Source organism: Propithecus coquereli, unplaced genomic scaffold, assembly GCF_000956105.1.
Source record: "Propithecus coquereli isolate 6110/MARCELLA unplaced genomic scaffold, Pcoq_1.0 Scaffold10, whole genome shotgun sequence".
Classification (NCBI taxonomy): domain Eukaryota; kingdom Metazoa; phylum Chordata; class Mammalia; order Primates; family Indriidae; genus Propithecus; species Propithecus coquereli.
In genome coordinates this window covers 16,373,037-16,396,345 of record NW_012133858.1, presented here as the reverse complement: position 1 = coordinate 16,396,345, position 23,309 = coordinate 16,373,037, and the positions used below count along the sequence as shown (strand labels likewise).

The 23,309-nt window shown below is 47.9% G+C and overlaps 1 protein-coding gene across 5 annotated transcripts; it reads right to left on the bottom strand.

Moving 5' to 3' along the window:
* Nucleotides 1-6: 6 nt before the first annotated feature.
* Nucleotides 7-23,163, bottom strand: BCL6 (B-cell CLL/lymphoma 6). Of its 5 annotated transcripts, none has more exons than XM_012641623.1 (10): nucleotides 23,143-23,163; nucleotides 12,733-12,771; nucleotides 11,723-11,894; nucleotides 9,859-10,080; nucleotides 7,209-8,180; nucleotides 6,198-6,382; nucleotides 4,609-4,776; nucleotides 3,402-3,532; nucleotides 3,147-3,284; nucleotides 7-500 (listed from the first exon to the last, which is right to left on the bottom strand). In XM_012641623.1, exons 3-10 carry the CDS (start codon nucleotides 11,881-11,883, stop codon nucleotides 357-359), a joined length of 2,121 nt encoding a protein of 706 aa, XP_012497077.1. In that variant the 5' UTR covers nucleotides 11,884-11,894; nucleotides 12,733-12,771; nucleotides 23,143-23,163; the 3' UTR covers nucleotides 7-356. The 5 variants fall into 5 exon arrangements, with proteins under 5 accessions (XP_012497077.1, XP_012497068.1, XP_012497083.1 ...); XM_012641614.1 differs by lacking the exon at nucleotides 23,143-23,163 and adding an exon at nucleotides 15,344-19,893; XM_012641629.1 differs by lacking the exon at nucleotides 23,143-23,163 and adding an exon at nucleotides 17,021-19,893.
* Between the last annotated feature and the right edge of the window lie 146 nt (nucleotides 23,164-23,309).

The following is a 23,309-nucleotide window of genomic DNA, read 5'->3' as shown; positions in this document are numbered from 1 at the left end:
TCTGTTCCCACAAAACATATACATTCCTCATTTTGCAGACTAAGTCAAGTCAGAGCTTTTGCATACTCCCCCACTTGGATATATAAAATGATTTTGCTTTTTGCTGACATGGTTCGCCTTACACATAGGAGAAAAAGCATTATTATTTTCTTAATGTTTTATGGCAGTGGGGGAAGGGGAGCTGCCGTGGCTCCCAGTCCCCCGGGCCCCACCCCCCACCCCCTGCCCTCAGCTATGATTTGCACTAGTGGATGAAAGAGGCACTACATCATGGGATGAACGTTATAAAGTGTTACAGTATCCTTTGGGTAGATTCTGAGAAGGGGCTGGAGAGGAAAGCATCAACACTCCATGCTTCAGCAGGCTTTGGGGAGCTCCGGAGGCAGGTCAGTGGCCGACACGCGGTATTGCACCTTGGTGTTGGTGATGGCGCCATGCTTCTGGCGCAAGTGAAGTCGCAGCTGGCTTTTGTGACGGAAATGCAGGTTACACTTCTCGCACTGCAGGGATATCAGAGGCAACCTGTTAGCTGTCATCAGCCCAAGAAACTCGTCATTGCTCAAAAGCCCAGAGAAGGAGATTCTCCTTGCAAAGGGCCGGGGCAGTTCTTTTCTCTCAAAGTCCAGTTTAAGAACCCATATGAATCCTAGCTTCTGCCAGGAGGTAAGTAAGCATTGTGCAAATGTCCCTTCCCTGTTTTCCCAAGTGCTGTCATGCTTTTCCCTTGCTTGAGATGTCATTCCCTGCTTTAACTCCACAAGTTCAAGTCTTATCTGAAAATGCAGTTCAGATACAAACTCCCCTCGTTATTAAAGCTTTCCTGAATCTCTCAACTATAAAAATAATCTCTCTTTCCTTTGAACTTCTGTACAATTTCTAGTCTTGCTATGCAACCATCCTTGTGCATTAAGATCCTTCTTAGATGGGTAACACTTTTGAGGACAGTGACCCCTTTTGACTAAACTTTATAATCATCCTAGTACCTAGCAGAATATACCTCTTAGGCAAATTATGAATAAATCTGAACACATTTGGACAAATGGACTAGACCAGTCTGAATTCATGGAAATCTGGAGTCTCGGATACACTTTTAAAAATGCAGTTATATTTCTTCTTAGGGTGTATATCTTAGCTAACGTAATAAAGCATTAGCAAATAGAGCTATTTCTTGCTTGATTCAATGAATGGGTGATAACAATTTTAGTTTAGATAAAAGTTTCTTAAAAATAAAATGGATGACTAAATGTAACGGGGTAACCTAGATGAGATCTTAGAAAAGACAATGGATTTTTTTAGGTAGAAACATCCAAATAGAATATGAACTTTCATTTATAATTAGGTATCAGTACTGGTTCACTAGTTATGACAAATGCATTAAACTAATGTAAGATGTTAATAGTAGGGGGGAATGGGTGCATATGGAGCTCTCTGTGCAATCTTGACAATTTTTCTATACATCTAAAACTATTCTAAAATACAAAGTATAATAAAATATATTCAGATAGAGAATAAAATATATTCAGATAAATGTGTTAAAGTGAAAACCGTAATAGACTTAGAAAAATAAAAAATAGAGCCGGGCGCAGTGGCTCACTCCTATAATCCTAGCTCTCTGGGAGGCCAAGGTGGGCGGATTGTTTGAGCTCAGGAGTTCAAAACCAGCCTTAGCAAGAGTGAGACCCCGTCTCTACTAAAAATAGAAAGAAATTAATTGGACAACTAAAAATATATAGAAAAAATTAGCTGGGCATAGTGGCGCATGCCTGTAGTCCCAGCTACTCGGGAGGCTGAGGCAGGAGGATCACTTGAGCCCAGGAGTTTGAGGTTGCTGTGAGCGAGGATGACGCCACGGCACTCTAGCCCGGGCAACACAGTGAGACTCTGTCTCAAAAAAAAAAAAAGAAAAAGAAAAAGAAAAAATAAATAAAACAGGCAGGGCAGTATGTAAAAAGCCCTGGTCTTGGGAGACATAGGGTCCATTGTGGCTATGCCACCCACTGCTGTGTGCCCCAGGCATGTCATTTCTCTCTCTGACCGTGGATCTCCCTTCTGAAGGGACTGGATCAGTACATGCCAAAGGTCATTCTCAACTGCGATATCCTATGAATCTAAAATTCTAGCATATATTTACTGTACTCTGACTATATTTGCGTGCTATCCTGAATACTTTAGTGAATTAGTTAGCTAATACTACAACTACATGAGGTAGATACTATCATCAGGCTCATTTTATAGATGAGGAAATTAAGATACTAAGAGGATAACTAATTTGCCCAAGGACAAACAGCAAGTAGGAAGATATTCAGCCAAAGCTTGACAAACAAGTGAACAAAAATAATCACGTTTTGCAGGTTAACATCTGGAATGAAGGTTAACCATTCATTGATTAGTTCTTGTGCCCAGCACCACCTAGAGTGATGCCATAAATTCTTCAAAGCAGCCACAGACAATATGTAAACAAATGAGCATGGCTGTGTTCCAGTAACACTGTACTTATGGACCCTGAAATTTAAATTTCATATAATTTTCATATGTCACAAAATATTATTCTTTTCTTTTTAATGAAAAACCACTCCTAGCTCATGGAATCTTCGAACATTGGTGTGCAGGCCATACTTGCCAAGACCCTGATCTAGAACAGTCCAACCCCAATGGCCTGTCCACAGCATTGTGCTGTGTACCTAGACACTCCTCTTTCTTAAAATGGACTTTCTCTCTGTTTTTGTTCCTCATCATAACATCATCAATTCTTACACTATTCTTCTGGTTCTCCTCCCACTCCTAAGACTGCTCCTTCTCAAACACTTTAGCTCCTTTTAATGTACATATAGCCCAGTATGGGGTGTGCTATAGATACTTAATAAGTATTTGTGGAACAAATGAATGACCCAAACTCTATGTATCCACAGTCGGGACTTCTTTCCTAAGGCGGGGATCACCTAGCCCAATACCCCCATTTTCACACTGAGACTCGGGCCAAGGTCAAGCAGCATGTCTGACAATCAGGTCCAGATCCAGATCTTCTGACAGTTACCTCCCTGGTCATTCCACTGTGTGCTCGAGACTGGAGCAAACAGTTGTGCCGCCCAGCCCCTCCGGCTCCCTTCCTCCCCAGGTCAGCCACTGGCCGCAGGAGGCTTACATACATGGTAAGGTTTCTCTCCCGTGTGGATTCGCAGGTGGCTCTTCAGAGTCTGAAGGTGTCGGAAACGGGTGCCACAGATTTCGCAGGGATAGGGCTTCTCGCCAGTGTGGATGAGCACGTGGGCACGGAGGTGGGCCACCTAAAAGGAGGGGCAAAGTGTGAAAGGTCTGCCGGGGCGGGCAGCAGGGCTCCATGCAGCCCTCAGCAGCACACACAGGCCTAGGGGTCCTTCCTTCCTCCACCCCACCCTGCTCACCTGTACAAATCTGGCTCCGCAGGTTTCGCATTTGTAGGGCTTCTCTCCAGAGTGAATTCGAGTGTGGGTTTTCAGGTTGGCTGGCCGATTGAACTGGGCCCCGCAGATGTTGCAACGATAGGGTTTCTCACCTATTACAGAGAGAAAGAGAAAAAGGAGAGCCAAATTCAGTGGGGAAAGTCTCCACGGTCCTTGGCCCCTGGATTTCAAAGCAAATTGCCCCTCCCTGAGGTCACTCATGCTTTCCTTCCCCTCGGAGGATGTCAGAGAAGAGAATCCAGGGCCTGCCCCGCTAGCCTGCCAGCCCTCTCTCACGCAGACCAGCACACCTTGCAGGGGACCAGGGCCAAGAGACAAGCGGTGGCATGGTGGAGCAGAAACAACGCCAGGTGTGGACAGGACGGGGGAAGGTTCTAGGAAGCCTGAGCTATAGAATCAGCTTTGTCATTTGGACTGTCTGACTGTGGGACCTGGAAAAGTCACTCTCTTTCTCTGGGCCTCAGTTTCCTTCTCTGGAACTTGAGGGACTACTTTAGATGACCTAAAAGCTCTTCTGGCTCTTGTCTTGGATAAGACTGATTAAATCATCAGTTCCCTCACCAAGGAGATACAGTCAGGCTGCTCTAGTTTTTCTTTTAGAACAAACATACTTTTCTGTTTGTGGCAACTACAGCTGGATTCCCTTTGCAAGGGGGTGGGGCTTGTGTTTGAGTGGATGCTCAGGCAGAGGAAACCAACAGACGGGCTGAGCCTTCCTTCATGGGAAGGCTTTGGAATAATGGAACAATTTAAAGTACTAAGAGAGTAGTTGTTGGACAATAATCAGGTTATGAGAAGCTACCTGGTAAAGGAAAGTAAGTTGATGAGGAGTAAGTCTTTGGAAGAAATCAACAGGCCTTTAATTTTTCTCTGGCTTTACAAAAACCTAACCCACCTTGCCTCTATCAGGCTTAGTTTCTTCACTTATACTGTCGGATTAACACTTCTGACCCCAGCAAAGGCAGAGAAGCAGGACAGAGAATCTCAGAAGAAAGTCACAGAATGCAGGGAGTGGATGAGCCACTAAGCAAAGACAAGGCCAAGGCCGTCCTTCGACCCAGACGGGGCCTGCTCCCTGCCTCACCCTGCCAGGTCCTAAGGCCCCACACTGCTTTCTCTCGGACCCTCTCCCTGTCCTGCCTCCGGGTAGTGTGGGGCAGAGCCATACCGGTATGGACGGTCTTGTGGCTGGCGAGGTTGCCCTTGTAGCGGAAGGAGGCCTGGCAGCGGTCGCACTTGTAGGGTTTGTCGCTGTGGGTCTGCAGCGTGTGCCTCTTGAGTGAGGCCTCCTCAGAGAAGCGGCAGTCACACTCATTGCAGAAGAAGGCCCCGTTCTCTGTTGGAGGGTGGCAGGGGGACACCAAAGTCAGCGCGAGGAAGGGAGGTGGGGCTCTAAGTCCTCTCTCCTCGGTAGCTATCCCCTGCGCCAAAGGATCCCCCAGCCCCCACCCCCCCACCACTCCATGGGACCCCAGAGCAAAGGACCTGTGGGGATTTCTTTTTCCTAGCATTGAGAGTCTCAGCCACAGAGGAGGGAGAAAGGAGACAGATTGAATATTAAGGTACAGAAGGGAAGCCCAAACCCACAGGTACTCATATGACTTGCACCAGTTTGAGAAAGGCTCAGCAGAGCTTTTGCTTTCCCCAAGAGCTCTGAGAACCAACCTTTTTTAAAAACCACTTCAAAGTTTTATTTACATTTACACACAGAAGCCCTCAGGCCAAGAACCTGTACCTCTCCAAGCCTCTTTCTATGTCTCTATCTCCAAAGTCAAAATAATAAATCTCTGTCCTGCCCGCCTCACAGGAGGATATGATATTACACAAATGAAAACACAAGGCATTATAGGAATCTAAGATAGTTCAAATTCAATCATACTTTGAGGTCCCTGAAGGAGGAATTAATGATGAACACTCCATGGTCATTCTTGCACCTGTCTGGATTACACATCTCCCAAACACTTCCATGAGACTGAGAGACCAAAGATGATGGCGGATGTGGAAACAGAGGCCCAGAGCAAAGGAACTGGAGCACACAGCAAAGGCAAATAGCCAGGGGACAAGGACAGTCCCTGCTCTCCCAACCATAGGTCCATGACCTTGTGACAAACCTTTGGGTGCAAGCAGCCAATTTTTTTCTTTCGTTATAGCAATTTGAAAATGACATGTCATGGTGATTTAACCCTAGTTAGGTATTACTGGGCTCTATTACTGTAGCCAGAGCTGGGTGAAAAGTGCTTTTTATCTGGTAAAAAGCAAGGTTGCCAATCACCGACTATCCAGAAACTTCCATTTCGTCATTCAGTTCAACCATTTTAACTCAGCTAACATTTACTGAGTCCCACACTAGGGACCTACTAGGACTTATGGAGGATGCAGGAATGAATAAGGTCAGATGGTTCTCCTTATAAAAGCTACAGTCTAGCGGGGAGAACTCACATGCATACAGATCAATACCTGTAGTTTTGGTACAGAGGGATGGAGAAAGCTCCGGGAGTGATAGCCAGCCCCACAAGCTACCTTTACTGGAATGAAGATTACCCTATATTAACCCCATCCCTTGCTTTGATCATCCCAGTTCCCTAAGAGTCTGTGAAGTATATGGTGATTGGCTGGTGATTTTAATTGCCAGTGGACTTCCAAGTGGGGACTTCTCCCAATCAGAGATGACAGTGTAAATAAAATGGAAACACAAAACCCATGGAGCAGAAGGGTATTCCCTCTCTTTGGCAAGGGGAAGGAGGGAAAGGGACTCACCACAGCTGGAATCTGAGTACTCAGACTGGGTCTCTCCCATCTCCTCAGAGAACGTGGGGCCAGCAGTGTGGAGGCACATCTCTGCGTGCTGCGGGGACTGAGAGCCGCAGGACACGCACTTTGGGGGGTGCATGTAGAGCGGCGAGTGGCTCTCGCTGCTGCTGCGGGGGGAGCCTGTCAGGGACCTGTGGGGGAGCAAAAAGAGCCTCAGCACCTGGGACAGAGCCTCAAAGCCATCCTCTCCTCCCTGGGCCTGGGCTCTGGGTCTCAGAGTTATCTTCAAGCCTACGTCCAAACAGCATCTGCAGAAAGCTCACTGACCAGGGTCAAACCAAGCCCAAACCCCACTCCAGGGCCCAGTTTCTTCTCCTCAGTACTGCAGCCCACAGCCCCGCTCAGTCCAAGGGGAGCATGAGGGTCCCCTAACACATCAACACCACAGAAAGTACCTGTGGGATTTATGGAATGCTCGTCTACCGTAGAAGAATATTATCTCTCTTGCTATGAAAAAATACACAAAGCCGGGTATGGTGGCTCATGCCAGTAATCCTAGCACTTTGGGAGGCTGAGGTAAGAGAACTGCTTGAGGCCAGGAGTTTGAGATCAGCCTGAGCAAGAGCCAGACACCGTTTCTACAAAAAATAGAAAAATCAGCCAGGTGTGGTGATGTGCGCCTGTAGTCCCAGCTACTACTCAGAGGCTGAGACAGGAGAATTGCTTGAGCCCAGGAGTTTGAGGCTGCAGTGACCTATGATGACACCACTGCACTGCAGCCCAAGCAATAGAGTGATACTCTGTCTCAAAAAACAAAAGGAAAAAAGAAAAAATACACAGTACTTAATATACTTGCTTACTTAGGCTAATTCATTCAATAGGCACTCACTCCTCTCCTCTAACAGGCTCGGCAATTTGGGCAAGAAAAGAACACAGCCCTTGCATCCATCAGAAGAAATAACCCTGGAAGCCTACCCAGGTACCCCCGACCTCAGACCCAGACTGTCTCTGAATCACCTGTTAACAATGTTATTGAGCCGGCTGGCTTGCGGGATGGTGGAATCCTCCCCGCCGGCACTGAGCTTGGTTGGGGACTGGAGGTCAAGGTTCTCAGGCTCCAGGGGTGGCTGGCAGGCAGGTGGGGCAGGGTAGGCTCTCGGAGAAAGGCGGCCCAGCTCAGCCTGCTCGGGCCCCTCTGGTTTGGCGTTCTGGTTGAGGCTGTTGAGCACGATGAACTTGTATTTCTTCCAGTTGCAGGCTTTGGGGTCAGTGGGGCTCTTGGCTGACGGGGAGCCAGAGGTCTGGAGGATGCAGGCATTCTTGCTGCTGCAGGACTCTGTGGGCGAGTTGGGCTGGCAGTCGGATTTCTGGGGGCTCTGTGGACTAACCAGACCCTTCCGGTTCAGGGGCGCATTGGGGGGCTCGAAATGCAGGGCAATCTCATCCTCTGAGGAGGGTCTCTCTTCTTCTTTGCTGGCCTTGTCACAGGGGAAGTATGGGGCATTTCGGACCGAGGGGGCAGCAGGCTTGGGGCCCTCAGCCACACTGTAGTGCATGTCACTTCGTGCTTCCTCTGGGACTGTCTCCTTGGGTGAATAGATGTTACCGTGGCACACGCTGGGGGACACCTCCAAGGCCGGCCGGCTGTACTCCCCAGGGACTGGCCTGGCGCTGTCGCAGGGGAGGGCCCGCTCCTTGGGGAAGGGGTTGGCCACAGGCATCCGGGCATCCCGCAGCTCCTCGTCAGAGAAGAGGAAGCTGCTGACTGGAAGGTGGCTGTACATGGGGTAAGAGGCTGGCGGTGTGGACAGGCCACTGTACAGGCTGGGGGCAAAGGCTCTGCTCTCACACCCAGGGGTGTTCCTCAGTGGCAGGTTGTTCTCCACCACCTCACGACCCCGATAGGCCATAATGTCTTGGGGCATCAGCATCCGGCTGTTCAAGAACTCTTCACGGGGAGGCTTGATGGCAGGAACCATCTCTGCTTCACTGTGGGAGAAAAAAGTGAAAAGACGCCGGACCCCAAATCAGAGCTGTTAAACAGATAACCGTCCAGTGACACTCTTACATAACCACATCTGTGCTTGAGTTAGCTAGACACAGGGGACGTGGCTCTGGAGTAGAGAAATACAATTACAAGGCATTTATGCCAGAAGCCTAGCAGTCTAGTTTAGAGTTAGGGAAACTGAGGCTCAGAGAAGGGAAGCGAGTTACCTGCACAACGTGTGCCTGCTTAGACATGATCTTGTATGTTTAAGGCACATATCTACGCATGTGTGTGAATCTATAACTCTGTTGATGTTATAGAATTTTATAGCTTACATAAAGCTATCAAAGCCCTATCTCATTTTGCTCATGCAAAACCCTGCAAGGAAGGAAAGTCAGGTATTACTGACTCCCTTTTACACACACAGAAACAGAGAGGAAAGAATTTACACAATGCTGGCACCACACTTTTGGAAGGTCACAGACAAACTAGTGCCCCATCAAAGAAAGGACTTGCCCCATATGCTGACTGGAAATTTACAAGAGGACAAGCAGAAATGCCAGTGTATGAATCCCTGGCTCTAGAGCAGACAGACCTGGTTTACAATCCCAGCTGTGCCACTTAGCAGCTGTGTGACCTGAAGCAAGCTACTTAACCACTCTGAGCACAAAGCCTAACCTGTTGAAAGTACTTGTAAATGACAGCAATGATGATCTTGCCACCATTATCACCCATAGGAGACAAACAGCTATAGCTGCAGATACCTGGAGGGACATTATGTGGGGAAAATAAATAAGCCAGCTCAACATGATCACAGGTAACAGAGCTAGAATCAACGAGTGAAGGTTAAAGAAGCCAAATTTCAACTCGCCATAATGAGGAGCTTTCTAACCAAGGTAGATTCTGTGGTTCTGGGAACACTCAGTTCCTTGCTCCTGGATGTGCTCAAACACAAGCTAGAAAACTCTTCTTTTTAAGTGAAGATGCAATCACCCTAGCATGGCTAGGTCAAATGGTTCTGAAGAATTTAAGACCTGAGTCTCTGTTCCACTTAGCAAAGCTCTTCACTTCTTTGGATCTTAGGTTCTTCTCCTTTAAATGATGGTCGTGTTTTACTAGCCCTCAGGTAGGGGGTTGGGCCCTGTGAACTCAATTTATCAAATGTCCTCCCTAGTAGGAGCAGGGTGACATAAAAGATGAGTAAGGCAGCCCCCTTGAGCAGCCTACAGTCTGGTAGGCAATTAAGGCAAAAATGTAAATGGTCATAACAGAAGTCTAAAGGAGAACTAAAATATATGCAAATATGAAAATAGAAGGAAGGTCTGAAGCACAGGCACAATGCCTCAGAACACAGGAGAAGAGCTAAAGGAGGAAGAGTGGTAATCCAAACAACTTCCATGGAACAGCTGCCTTCCAAGCTTGGTCTCGTAGAATGGGTAGGAGGAAAGGGCATATTAAGTGAATGGAAAAAAGCAAGAGGTGATACTGCACAGGACATATCTGTATAGCTGCAAGGAGTTAAGTCTTCTTGGAGGGCAAGAATTAAGAAGTGCAAAAGTGTACAATAGCAGCATATCACGGAGGACTATTTTTTCTGCATGCAGGTATTATTAAGGGTTTCTGATTGGGGACTACCCCTTCTATCTCCAAGGCTTCCACGTAGGTGGCATGGCAGCTCACCTGGCTTTGATAAACTTCCTGCAAGTGTCCACAACATGCTCCATTTGCAAGTACATAGCTGTGGCCATCACAGCCATGATGTTCCCTTCCCGCAGATTGAGCCGAGATGTGTACATAAAGTCCAGGAGGATGCAGAACCCCTCAGGGTTGATCTCAGGATCCAGATTGATCACATTAAGGTTACATTTCAACTGGTCTGTAAAGATGCTGTAGAACAGGCCACTGTAAAACAAACAAACGCCCTGTTACGGTAGACATACAGAATCTGTGATTCATCATATAGTAAACACACAGAATCTGCAATTCATCATACAGTAGACATACAGAATCTGCTGTCCTTTACAGCCAGGGTTGATGCTCTGCCCCTCTCCCCTGGGCCTACCTCCAGAACTTCGAAGGCAATTAATAATAGCTGCCATTTATGGAGAGCTTATCAAATGCCTGAGAGTGATTAAGCACTTTATATACATTATCCTGTGTTCCTCACAACCTTGTAGGTTAGGTACTATTATTCTCCACCTTTACAAATAGGGAACTAAGATCAGAGAGGTTAAGTGATATTCTTAAAGCGGCAGAGCCTGTTTTCCTTTTATTCTTAACTGCGTGGATTGCCAGAGTTAAATTTAGCATTCATTTGCAGTAACTATTCTTAGCCTGTATCTTTGGGATAAGCATTTCCCTTCTTGTTCCATTGCGTTATCCTTATTTTAAAAATTCTCTTGTACTTTTTAGAAGTAAGCTTGGTATGAATGACAAATAAATAAAAATATGCCTACACCTACACTCTACTTTTCTCACAGTCCATAGATTATTAGAAGGTCAATTATTCCTAGAAGATCCAAGTCAAACCTCAAGCCATGCCACCAAGTACCAGACTGTCTGGTAGAGGAAACAGTACTCAATTAGAAACCAGAGTTCTGGGCTATCATCTTAATTCTTGATTTTACTCTTTCTGAGTAGATTGCCAAGAGTGAAGCCAGACTTCCACCAGTAAGGAGCTATGCAACCTTGGGTGAGATACTCAGCTTCTCTACACTTTGGTTTACTTACTTCAAAGGAGGGGGAACAATAATGTCTACCTTGTAGGACTGTGGCAAAAATGAAAATGTAAAGGGTATAGAATGATGCCTGGCACACAGTAAGCACTCACTAAACATTATCTATTATTTCTATGTTTTTATAAACCTCCGTTCTTACCATTATTAAAAAACTGATGCTTACAATAGATGATGGATAAGTTCTATAATAGGAATAGAGATCCCTGATTCTGTGTCATTTCACCTTCCTGTGCCTTCCTTTTATTATATACAAAATGGCGGTGATAATGCCATCCATAAAACAAAAGATCCAGGGAGATGATGTAATATAACATCGCTTTGAAAACTTGAAATATTTGACAAACATGAAGAATTAGATGGCTCATTCTCACTAACTCTTACATATACTCTGAACACCCATGGAAATACAGTTGCAATATAAAATAAATAGAGCATAAAAGAGAAAAATATTTCAGATTAACTTGCTCAAACTAATTAAAGACAATGCAAGTTAATCTGAAATCTTTTGTCATTTTTTCACTGATTAACTGAAGCTATTCTCTATGTTTGTTCCAAACACATCCTTTCTTGTGGCAGTATATGATTTCTTCCCCCACTATGCCCACAGAACAGAAACTATTTCTTTTCTAAAAGTACACTCATTCATTTGCTTCCTGGGAGTCTACTCTTTCAGGCCATGTGCTAACATCTAGAGACAAAGTGAGGCATCATCCTAGACACAGTAAGAGGCCTAGGTGTTGTACCTTGCCAGCTGCCAGCACTGTCGCTACCCTTTTATTCATCCGCCCACCTTCCAGCCCCCTCACCTGCAAGCCATGAGGACTGTCTTATGGGCTCTAAACTGCTCACGGCTCACCACAATGACAACATCAGTCAAGATGTCTCGACTCCGGAGGCGATTAAGGTTGAGAAGAACGTCACTGGCATGGCGGGTGAACTGGATACAGCTGTCAGCCGGTGAGGCCATTTTGTCTTCACCTGAAAAAAGAGGCCAAAATTCTGTTTGTTTTCCAGAATCTGCTTCCTGCTTATCAGGGGTACCAAAGCACATGGCTCAGCCTGCTAAGGTATAGTATGCAACTCAGGTCCCTTGTGTTTGATCTTAAAACAATTCATAACCGAACTCTGAGCATTACTTTTCATAGCTATAAAATGGGGAGAGTTATCTTTATCCAACAAGTTGGGATAGAAAGACTTTTAGGGGAAAAAGGAAGGGAAGGAATATTTGCTGAGTGTTTTTTTCACATACCAAATACTCTGCCAAGCATTGAGAGGCAATCAGGATGTTGCAATGGAGAAAAACCATGCTTTGAAGGTTATCAGGCTAGCCTTGCCTTTTGCCAGCCATGGGACTTGGAGCAGGTTCATTACTGCTTTGGTTTCCCAAAATGGGAGTAGTAATACCCATGTAGTTATGAAAATTAGAGACATGTGCCTCATCTGTAGTAGGTTCTCAAAACTCACAGCTATTATCATAAGCATTTCATTTCATTATCCCAGCCACCACCCATCTCTCTCCATTATTGGGCTATAGAGTTGTTTTACTTTGTACAGTGAGTCACACTGTTGGTGCACAGTAGGTGGCTAAGTTAGTATGAACTAAGATATAAGCAAGAGAATAACTGACCATACAACAGTATTAAGACAGTCTAATGCAGAGGTGAAGAGGTGAGGGCTGGGAGTGATACAGAGGAAATGTGTTGTCCTTGTCTCGTCTAATAAAGAGTGGCAAAGATCAAAGAAACACATGCATTGGCAAATTCAAAACAAATAGTTTGTCTCCAATATTTTAAAGCATTTAATTTGATTTACTTACCCAATGAGTTGCTTCACAGTCCAAAATTTTGCTTAAAACCTGCAGAGAAGAAAGCAAACATAAATTGATTTAATGAGTGTAAGATTGTCCACTATAGTCTTATTTTAGGATACACACATTTAGTTTTGCTTTGATAGTTGCAGCCTGCCAGTTGGTACAGTTTTACCACAAACTAGCAAACATTTTCCAGCTCTGCTTTTAAGGAAACAACAGGCACCCAAAGCTATGCAATAATAATGTTTTTACCCTGAGCACAAGGAATATAACTGCATACATTAATTCCATATACATATACATATATATTTCCTTTCTCAAAGAAAAAAATTTATACCATCTGAAGGCCATTTGAGTTTATGGGAAAGAAAAAACAAGAAAAGTGGTTCTTTCAATATTAATGATAACGATTCTTCAAGGGGCCTAAAAACACTGGACGCTATTCAAAACCTGCTAAGATATTATCTTTCAAGTCTTAGAATGATTCCACAAGGCTGATAGGGTCAATATCTTTATCCCTATTTCACTGGAGATGAAACTGAGATGCAGGGAGGGGTTCAAGGGGCTCGCTCAGGACAAATAGCTAGGCAGTATTTCCTGTCTGAAACGCTTCAGACTGAATACAGAATCTGCAGCATACAACCTGAGATGTCATGTCTACACGCTCCTTGAGAAACTTTGCCCTCTTTTTCAAAGTTTCCTCTCCCTTCCCTACTGGGTCTAAGACCAGACAGAGTGCTACAGCATTCAAGTTTGTGCTTCTCTCTGCTGGTGAAAGACTTAACTGTGTGGCTTAGCTGAGAACTAGCCAGGGAGCACTAAACCTTAAAGAGATTTAGTAAAATATGTACCCACTCCAAATTGGTTTCTATAAAAAAAAAAATTCTTGAAAGGCCCGGTTTTAGGCTTTTCCTTTTTCCCGGATTGCGGCTTCCAAATTAAATTATTTTTTGACTTTTTTTTCCCCCTTTTTTAAAAGTAGAGCCCTTTAGAGCTGTGTTCTGGGTAAAGGGGCTTGAGGCCAGTGGGGTCATGTTGGGCCACGTAGATGGTTGGTGACCGGGCCCTAGGTCTGCTGGCTCAAATTCCTGTCCCCTTTCCAAATCAGCCTACGTGCTGTAGAACATGCAAGACAGCACCCTGATGTGGGTGAATCTCATTTTTAAGTTCCTACCCCACACAAACACTTTGCCCCATTCCAGGCTGCTGAGTCTTACCAAATGAGCACTCTAAAATGAGAGGTTTCCTTGAGTCTGTAACCAAACACTCTGACATTTCTCTGTGGTCCCAAGTGCCAGTCATACAATCTCATCAGCTTCAAGGTTAGTGTGTGCATGTGAGTGAGTGGAGACTGGGGGAAGGAAATGGGGAAAGGGAGAGGACAGAAAAACACAAAAGAACCTATCTCCTCCTCTCCCCATCCCAACTCAAGATAGGGAAAGAGATTTACTAACTTAGTCCTAACCACAGTTCAATGACTGTCTCCTTTGAAAAAGAATGCAGAAGACGCATGTGAGGTTTATTTAAAAACTTTCTCTTCTTCCCTCAGGGAAGAGATTCTCAAACACTTCGGGAATACCTAGGCTGTCCTTTAACCAGCTTCAACAACCAGTTCACTTGAGGATTTCCAGTCACAGACTTTTGGAACCACAGGAAGCCCAGATTTGCCATTTCACCATGACAAGTGGCAATGACTCACTCCAGATGGGGGTTGAAACAAACAAACAATTCCCCTGTGTCCACTGTCAGCCAGTCCTTGAGCTTTTCACCTTAAGCCTCTGCCTGGCCAAAAACAAATGCATATACACTGAGGCCCACGTCCTTATTAAGTTCACTCCTTTGTAAGCTAACTCTGTTTTAGGAGGTCCCACAACTACTGAGTGTGTGGGTTCACCGCCCCCACCCCCCATGCTGCAGGTGTGGAATCACCACCAATGTTTGTTTGTTTTGATTTACATACCACTTCGTCCTTTCCCACTCATTATTGTATCTTATCCTTTTAACAGCCCTGATTTACTAGGGAGGAAACTGAGACTCCAAGGGATAAGCCTCGCCCAAGATCTCAAAGCCAATTTCTAGCAAAGTTCTGGACAAACCCTATCTACTAGATTCAGCCATACCACAAATGCCACACACAACATTCATCCCACAAAAACAATCACCAAGAGAGCAGGGCTGTCAATGGGAAACTGACAACTGCATGGCTCCAGATCTGGCCCCCCTGGACCCCACCCCCCACCCCACCACCCCCGCTGGCTCGGTAACCACCAAGAGAGAGTTAAACCTTGTCTTCTCCACCCGCCACACCTTTTCTCTCCTTTCTCGCTTTCCTAGTGTACATCCAATTACACAGATTGTCTACAGGAGATTACCATTGAAGAAGAAAACAGAGGAACCAGAAAATGAAAAAGGCAAAGCAAAGAGAGAGAGGAGAGCAGGGGGTGGGGGGAGAGAGAGAGAGAGAGCGAGCCAGTGCGAAAGACCCCATCCTTTTCCTCCCTGCTCCAGTGGGCTGGCACCAGGCAGCCCCATTCTTTCGCTCACGCACGAGCACAAACACAAGCCCTGCGCTCCAGGGCAAGCCTGCGCAGACTCGCCTACCCCTATGACACCGTACCTGTCTTCCAGAGACTGCCCACTTCTGGACGACCGGCGGGCACCACTTCCCATCCACCTCGAAGCCCCCTGTAAGGCGCGGTGGAGGCTCCCTGGTGTGACCGTGGTGGCCCTTAATTTAGTTACATTCAAATAAAACTTTTCGGGCACCTCGATAGCTAACATTGTGTGTATGCCTTTTTTTTTTTTTTTTTTCCTGTTATGCCGTCAAGGCAGGGGGCAGGGAGGGGAATGGCACAGCCCTCTCATTCCCGGAACGTAGTCGATCTCGGCTCTGCGGATTTCACAGAATACTCTCTGCCTGTCTAACTTTCCAGGAAGCTACCCGGGCCCCGACTGCAGCCAGGATCGCTGCCCGCGCCGTGCTGGCCGCCGGGGATTCACCGGGGGAGGCGGGTGGGGGGATAAGGCTCGCGGGGAATACGGCGCACTTTCCCCTAAATCCCTCGCCTGCGCCGAGTCCAGGACTCTCAGAGTTCATCTAGTCCAACCACTCCCCCGCAACAATTTATAAACGGGGAAATCAGACAAGTTAGTAGCAGAGCTGGTCTAGAACCAGGAGTTCGGATCCAATCCGAGACTCATTTCCTGACTCCAAGTTGCCCAATTCCGGCGTTTGTTGGCCCAGTGTGTCGTTCCTTTTCTCTCTTTTTGCCTCCCCGCCCCCCGCCACTTCTTTAAGGGAATGGTTAGGCGAGGTGTCAAGGCGAAAAAGATGGAGTCCCTAGGGCTTAGGGTCTCCTCCATCCTGCACGCCCCAGCCAAGTTGGAGGAAAACTAAACCGAAAGTCCCTTCCGCCTACGTTGGCAAGAACGGGAACCCAGCTCGACTTAGTTTCCGCCTAAAGTATTTAGAATAGGAGCTGCCAGGCCGAACCTGGCCAGGTTTAGGGATTTCCGAGTCCGATTTCCCCGAAACAGTAGAGACACGGTTTGGACTCGGCGGAGGCCGGGGCGCCGACCCCAGCGCGCGCACTGGCGTAGTCCAAAATTGCCTCCCCTTCCCGCGGCCTCCCTGGGAATTATAATCCCTGGGCGCCATCTCCAAATGGGTCTCGATAGCGGGCTGTGGAAGGCGCTTTCAGGAGACAGGGGACAGCGAATGACTCAGCCTCAAAGGCCGCAGCCCTAAGACTAGAGGGTGGCGCCACACTGCGCGGTGCATCCAGTCTGCGACCGAGGAGGGGTCAGAGTCCGTCCGTAAAGACTTGGCCTCTTCGGTCTCAAAATCCTACTTTGAGGCTTTCTCATTCCTCTGCCCAGTTGGACAAAGGTGAAAGAGACGGCTGGAATTCAATTCTGGGGTGGGGGTGAGAATCTCGGAAATTAAAATTAAACAAATGGATTTATTAGAAATTAGGAGGCCCAGTGGTTCCGGGAGCTCAAACCTGAGCGTGTTTTTACCGCTGCCTAACGCTAGAGAGCGCCCTCCGTCAAGGCTTGAAACCCACAGCCCCCGTCTCGCCCCGCCTCTCCTTCCCATTGACCTAGTTTGGCCAGACCTTCCCGATTTGGAGAATGCCCTCCGCCCTTCCCCCTCCTCTCTATCCAGGCCAGCCGTTGGATTATTGGTAATCTAATAACTCCAATAACTCGCTGAAAACTCAAATGGGGAATTTGAAAGTGCAAAGCACTGTTTAGGGACAGGAACAAAGAATTTTAATAAGGCTGGAGCTACCGCAGTGAAATCCGCATCGGGGCTCCTGCTGGAGGGTTACCGGTCCCAGCAGCCGCTCAGCCAACAAACTGCACGGATCTAGTCACAGTGGTCCGACAGCAGGGGATGGGGTCAAACCGCGGAGTTGTTTTTGTTCTGAGGGGGAAACACTCTTTGCCTCTCGACTGGGGCGGGAAGGCGGGAGGGTGGGGAAGGCGACAGTAGATAAAAGCGAATTTGATAACACGATGGCCTCGGCAGCCGCTTTGTGTAACCGAGGTGTTCGGGGACATTACGTCCTGACTTTCATTTCTATCACGTTTCCTGCCAACAGCGCTCTTGCAAGCCTGCAAGCTTCTAGGAAATGCAATAAAATAGAGGGATGTGTTTTATCATCAAGATCTGAAGAGAAGCTGCAGTGGGACGCTCCCCATACGCCCGGGAGACAGCCTTCCAGAAGGGCCCGCAGACAACGCCAGCCAACCACGTCCCCAGGCAGAGATCTCTCGGCCATCCTGGCTGGACTGGGCTCAGCCTTTGCAAAAAGGCCGGCGGGGGAGGGGAGAGGCATGATCTCCCCAAGCAAACAATGCCTTTAAAAATCCGATCTGGACAGAAGTCAGCCAAGGTCTTTATTCACGTTAATGAAGATGGAAGGCACTAACTGTCCTTGGAAAGCGATGAGTCAAACTTGACCGCGCTTCAAACACGTTCCCAGATTCGTTTCCAACCCGAACAGAGGCGCGTTTCTCCGACGCGGCCTCGGACGGTTCCCGCAGTGGGAGAGGCCGAACTCGATCCCAGCGGACCCGGGCGCGGGGGGCGGCGGCGTGTCCCGCGGGTGAGCGCGCCGGCCGCCGCTAGGGGCCGCCAGCACGCGGAGGCGCGTTTGCCAATCTTAAGTCACGAGCTCCGGGAAAGAAAACTTTACCGAGGAGCTGCTGCGGCACAAATTCTGCGAGAATTACGCTCTGCCTGTCCACAGGACCCTCTCCCTCACCACACACACATCCGGTTTCTCGCCAGACCACTAGGCAAAGGCTAGAAGGAAGGGGAAGGATCCAAAAGTGAGACTCGGTCGCAGTGAGGCACTCCTCTAAGTCTCCTGTTTAGGCCGGAACCACCCCGCTAGCACGTACATACTCCCCCCAACCCCCGAGCTTTGAGACCTCCCCACACACACACCCCAGCACTACTGCAGGCTTTTCACGTCCTTAACCGAAAATCCTAAGCCATGCTTTCTAAACAAATTCCTCCCAGACTGCTGAGGAACCGTTTCCAATGTTCGCTAGCAACTCAGGTGACCCAAGAGGTTAAAATCATGGCTCTGGCTGCTGCCCCCTTCTCTTACAAACTTCAGAGAAGTATAGATAACTTCGCCTTTGACATTAAGTCACTGACCTGAAATTCACAAGCTTAAAATCTGGTCCTTGTTAGGTCCCTAACTCGCCACAAACAGGCCCCCTCGCCAGGCCAGTTTCCTCAAGAGCTGTCAGTCCTGAAGCCCCTGGGCGCCTACATGGCATCCTTCCACTGCCGACTTCCTCCGGGAAAGGTCACAGTGACAGGGAGACAGTGTGTTCAAAGCGGATTGTTTCATGGTTTCTCTTAGTGGAGATAGATGCCCGTCGCTGGGTGATGGTGGACGGAGCGAGCATCCGGGGCATTTATAATTTTCATCTGTCTTGTCAAAACTTCGGAGGTCGTATGCCATCCCCGTTGAAGGATGCTCTCCCTCTGTCAGTCCTAGCACCTGGCCAGGACACTGCGAGACCCGAAAAGGAACCAGTCGGCCCACTACCCCAGGCGGAAAACTTGATTGCGACCCACCACTAGGTGGCGGACTCAGTCCGTCCGAGAACCACCACACGGCCGCAGCCATCCACAACCGATCCCCCCAGCCCCCGCTTTTTTTTCTGTCTGGTGGGGCTGGTGGTGTGGTTGCCTCCAAAACCAAAGCTGGAAAACATTTAATTTTGTGGATGTAATTCCATTATTCCGGATGCTCACGCCTCTAGCAACCACAACGCAATATCTGGAGCTACGTTCATGTAAAACAAGTTGATTTTTTTTTTTTTTCCGAAAAGCTGAATGTACTGGGCAGGGCAATAAAGGGTGCACTTGTCTTCAAAAAGCAGAATGGCACTCGACGGTATTAACAGAGAGAGATTCTTGCCAAACACTAGCCGACCAGCAAAAAAACCCGAAAATAAACTCCTGATCATCACGGAGGAAGGGAGACCTGGGGGATAAAGGCTGAGTCCCACCCAGGCTTACTACTGAGCCTGGCAAAGCGGGGACGGAGGGGGCCTTTTGGTGGGGCTGCTGGTCTCGGACTGGGAGACCGAGAGGGCTGGGAGGAGCCGTTCCTGGCTTCCATTGGAACGAAGAGAAATCGGCCAGGCTCCGCCACTACACAGCACCCTCGCTCGGATCGCTGCGGCAGCGGTCCCACTTGTTGCGCAGTGCTGGAAACCAGCATGCACCATGCTATTTTGACTCCCTGAGAGCTACAGACCAGCCTACCGTAACTCCACGCCATCCACAAACCTCTCCCCACCACCGCCACCACCACACACCCGCACATACACCACCACCACCGCGGACAAAACAGTACTTCCAGCCACTGTGGTTTTCACACCAAAACATTTCTCCTTTTCTCAACGTCAGACAGGAGGCAGAATTCAGATTCCCTGAGAAGTCAAGTCCAAAGGGGGAAGGCAGGCTACCTCCACCTGGAGAACTCTTCTACTTAAAGCCAATCAGGCTCACTCCCCACCCCAAATTACTGGAACTACGTTGCCTATTATGACACTGTCCTAGCTGGAAAGCAACTTTTTCTTCTCTATTTGAGAGATTAATTACAAAGTCCTCTTTTAAAAAGTTAGTTTTATCACTCCTAATTTTTTTTTTAATCTCTCGGGGGTGGGGGGAATGTCTCAGAAGGTCATTTCACAGTATTTTTCAAATATTTGACTTTTGCCAATAATTTCACCCATCGGGGGGTGGCGCTGCCGCACTACCTCCTCTGAATCTCAAGTTTTTCACAACAAAGTGGGTTGTGAGTGTGGCTACCCAGCGGGGGAGAGAGGGAAGGAAGAAGGGTTTTGACATCTAGCCATGGCTACCATTTACTCAACCTATAACTGGAACTCTTTAAGGACTCAGCAAACGACAGTTTGAGAATCTAGAGTCCCATCCCTGTCCACCAAACCCCAGGACAAATTAGACAGCCTTTTCAAGAAAGCATGGGGGTAAAACTCTTCAAAACTGGACAGAGAAAGAAAAGAACAATTGGAAAATTCCCACTTTTCCTGGCTGTCTCCTCAAGTCATTTCGTTTTTATGAAAAGCATCTAGCTTTATTGTCACTATCAACAGACCCTTAAAATCAGCCAATACTTGAGTATGCAGTATTGGAAAATCTTCCAAATAGGATACTGGAAACTTCTATTTATAAACTGGGGGCGGGGGGGGGGATATTTCCCATCTACAGGTTTCTATTTTGGCCTGAAGACTCAACTGCAGTCATTATAGCAAGGGAATGCCCATCTCCTGGTACTTTCTCTCCATTTCCTCCTCCCCCAGAGACAAATATCTTTTCTTCTTTAAAAAAAAAAAAGTATGTATTTTAAAGCAAGAATGTGATTTCACCTCGCTCCTTTGAGCTCATGTTTGCTACCTCCAGGAATAGCGTGTGGACCAGGGCCAGATGAACTTCAACTTGGGCTGTAGATTTACGAGGTTCTGTTCCCGTGCCAAGGGCTCTTGGTAGTAAATAGTGAGCAAAATAGATACCTGTCTCCTGATGGATCTTGCCGGGCCCCCTCTCATTTTTTTTTAAGTTATTTATTAAAACCACACACACCTTGCAAAGAAAAAGGGAAACTGGCAGTCTCTGTAGAGGAAGCCGGTGGCATCGCTCAGAGCCACAAACTGTATTTCTAAACAGCCCTTTCCCTGGTTCCCTCTCTCCTGCCCCACTTTTTTTTTCCGGACTGTAAAAACGCATCTACTGACACTTTACTTACAGAAGGAAAAAAAAAAAAGTAAAGCGTTACAAGATTTTCCTCCTGGAAACTATAAACTGATTTTTTTTTTAAGCCCATAAAAGATTAAATCAGTTTCCTGGGGTGGGGGGAAGCGGTGAATGGCTCTCAGAGATGGTCAGGAACCCTGTAACAGCTTTGGACTTTCGGCACCTGGTTTGGGGTCGTTTCCCCTGCTCAACTGTCAGGACATCCACCGCCCCCACCTCCAACTCTTAACCATTGCGAGAGGGGGCACACCACAGAAGGTCGTTTTTTCATTTTTTTTTTTTTTAATTGGTAGGGTTGTGTTCTTGCTTTCCACGGGGGAGCTTTAAAACTCAAATTGAAACACTAGCTCCATTTTTCACCAGGGTTCCTATAACATGGCATCATAGAGGCAACGCAACCCACAGCTCCCAAGACATTTACCACGGTCACTACATCCTGCAGGCGGGGTGGCCCCTAGCTCCAGCTGCCCTCGAACGCAGCCGATTTCCGAGCCTCCAACTGCCTACCGGCTCCCGCCCTGGGCCGCCGCCGCCTTCCCCCATTCCTAGTCCCTCGAGGAGAGCCACAGGTTGCAAATCCAACCAACCTCGCAATCTATTTTTGCAAAATCACTCACAAAGATCCCCCTTTCGCGCCCGCACCCGCTCCTCCCGCGCGGGGCCCCCCAGCCAGAGCCACAAAGTGCCCCTCTCTCCTCCCGGGTCTTGCACGTAAGGGACGCGGGCTGGGGCTCTGTTGTCTTTCCCCTCGCCCAGCGTCCTCGGGAATCTCGAGCCCGGCGTCCGCTACGCTCAAGTCCGCAGTTTCCCTTTTACAGAGGTTGCACCATGGGAAACATAAAATAAAATTTAGGAAAGGGAGGGAACAGCCATTGGGAGCCAACACAGAGTCACGCAGCGCCCAAAATACAAACACCTCGGCCGCCAGAAATCCCGCCACCTTCTCGCTCTCCTAGGCTGTCCTGTCACGGCTTCACGCACGCCGAGAGGCACCGCAGGTGCAAATGCGCACCCCTTTCCCACCCACCCCCAAAATCCCTGTCCCGCCATCAGCCTCTCTCCTTGGAATGGGCAGAAAGAGCGCGCGGGGGTTCCCGACTCCCTCGACTACAACCAAGAAAGAATAATTTTCAAAGTATTCAACATCCCCGCCCCCATGCAAGCTAAACCTTCCTAAATACAGGGGAAAAGGACACCAAAACATTCGTCTCTCGTTAGGAAAATGACGGCTCTGAAAGGAAATAGTAGACACGATACTTCATCTCATCTGGTTTTATGACCAAAAAAAACCCCGAAGAGTTCGCTTGCATTTTTCGTCCCAAATCTCGGCTCGCCTCGAAGGCAGGGAATCTTAAGGACCGAGGCCGGTGAAAGGGAGCCAGCGGGGCGAGCGAGCGGGCAGCCTCTCTCCTCGCCTCCCGGAGTTACCCAGAAGGACAAGAGCAGGGAAGGAAGAAGAGGCGAGGGCAAGGAGGAGGGAGGGAAGGGGAGGCAGGAGCAAGGGAGCAAGAAAGCAGTTTGCAAGCGAGAAAAGAGGGGAAAAACACAGCCGCACGAATCCAGAGATCACAAGCCGTACGCAAGCAGCAGAGAGAGCGAGAGCGCGAGCGCGCGTCCTCTTCGCTGTCTGGGGCCAGACAGCCCCCAGACTTGCCCGAATCACCCCCCAAACACTGTCTCGTCCTCTCTGCTCCGGCCGCCCCCTAACTCCCCTCCTTCCTCTCCTCCACCTCCTTTTCAAAAACCAAAACAACGTAAGGGAGGGTGGCAAAGCCTCCCCAAACCGGCCGATTCACTCAAAGACAACAAAAACAATAATAATAAATATATAAAAATCTACATCCTAGAGTGGGAGAGACATGGGACTAATCTTCGGCATTTATTTTAACACCTGACAGCTAGAATAAATAAATATATACATTTATATCAATAGATACACATAGAAAACTTGGAGCCAAAGCATTTGGCAAGAGCGGAAAAAAAAAGAATTAAAAGGTAAAATAATGATCATGAGCAGCGGCGGCGGCAGCGGCACCAGCGGCAACAGCGGCGGCGGCGGCGGCAGCAGCAGCAGCAGCAGCGGCGGCAGCAACAGCAATAATCACCTGGTGTCCGGCCTTTCCTAGAAACTTCTTGCATCACCACTTCTAAGAACCCCAGTTCTAAGAATCAACAGAGCTCAATTCTCGGAATTTGAGCTGCGGACTTTACCATTGTTACGTGGCAGGGGAGGACTCGGTGTCAGCTCTCCGAGATTTTTAACTCTCCTCTC

Bases quoted from the DNA above. Each gene is read 5' to 3' on its own strand.
- BCL6 (XM_012641623.1), bottom strand. From the start codon at position 11,883: ATGGCCTCACCGGCTGACAGCTGTATCCAGTTCACCCGCCATGCCAGT. The intron at 10,081-11,722 runs GTGAGGGGGCTG...TTTGTTTTACAG, and splicing joins ACAGTCCTCATGGCTTGCAG to TGGCCTGTTCTACAGCATCT. The intron at 6,383-7,208 runs GTGATTCAGAGA...GCTCCCCCACAG, and splicing joins CTCAATAACATTGTTAACAG to GTCCCTGACAGGCTCCCCCC.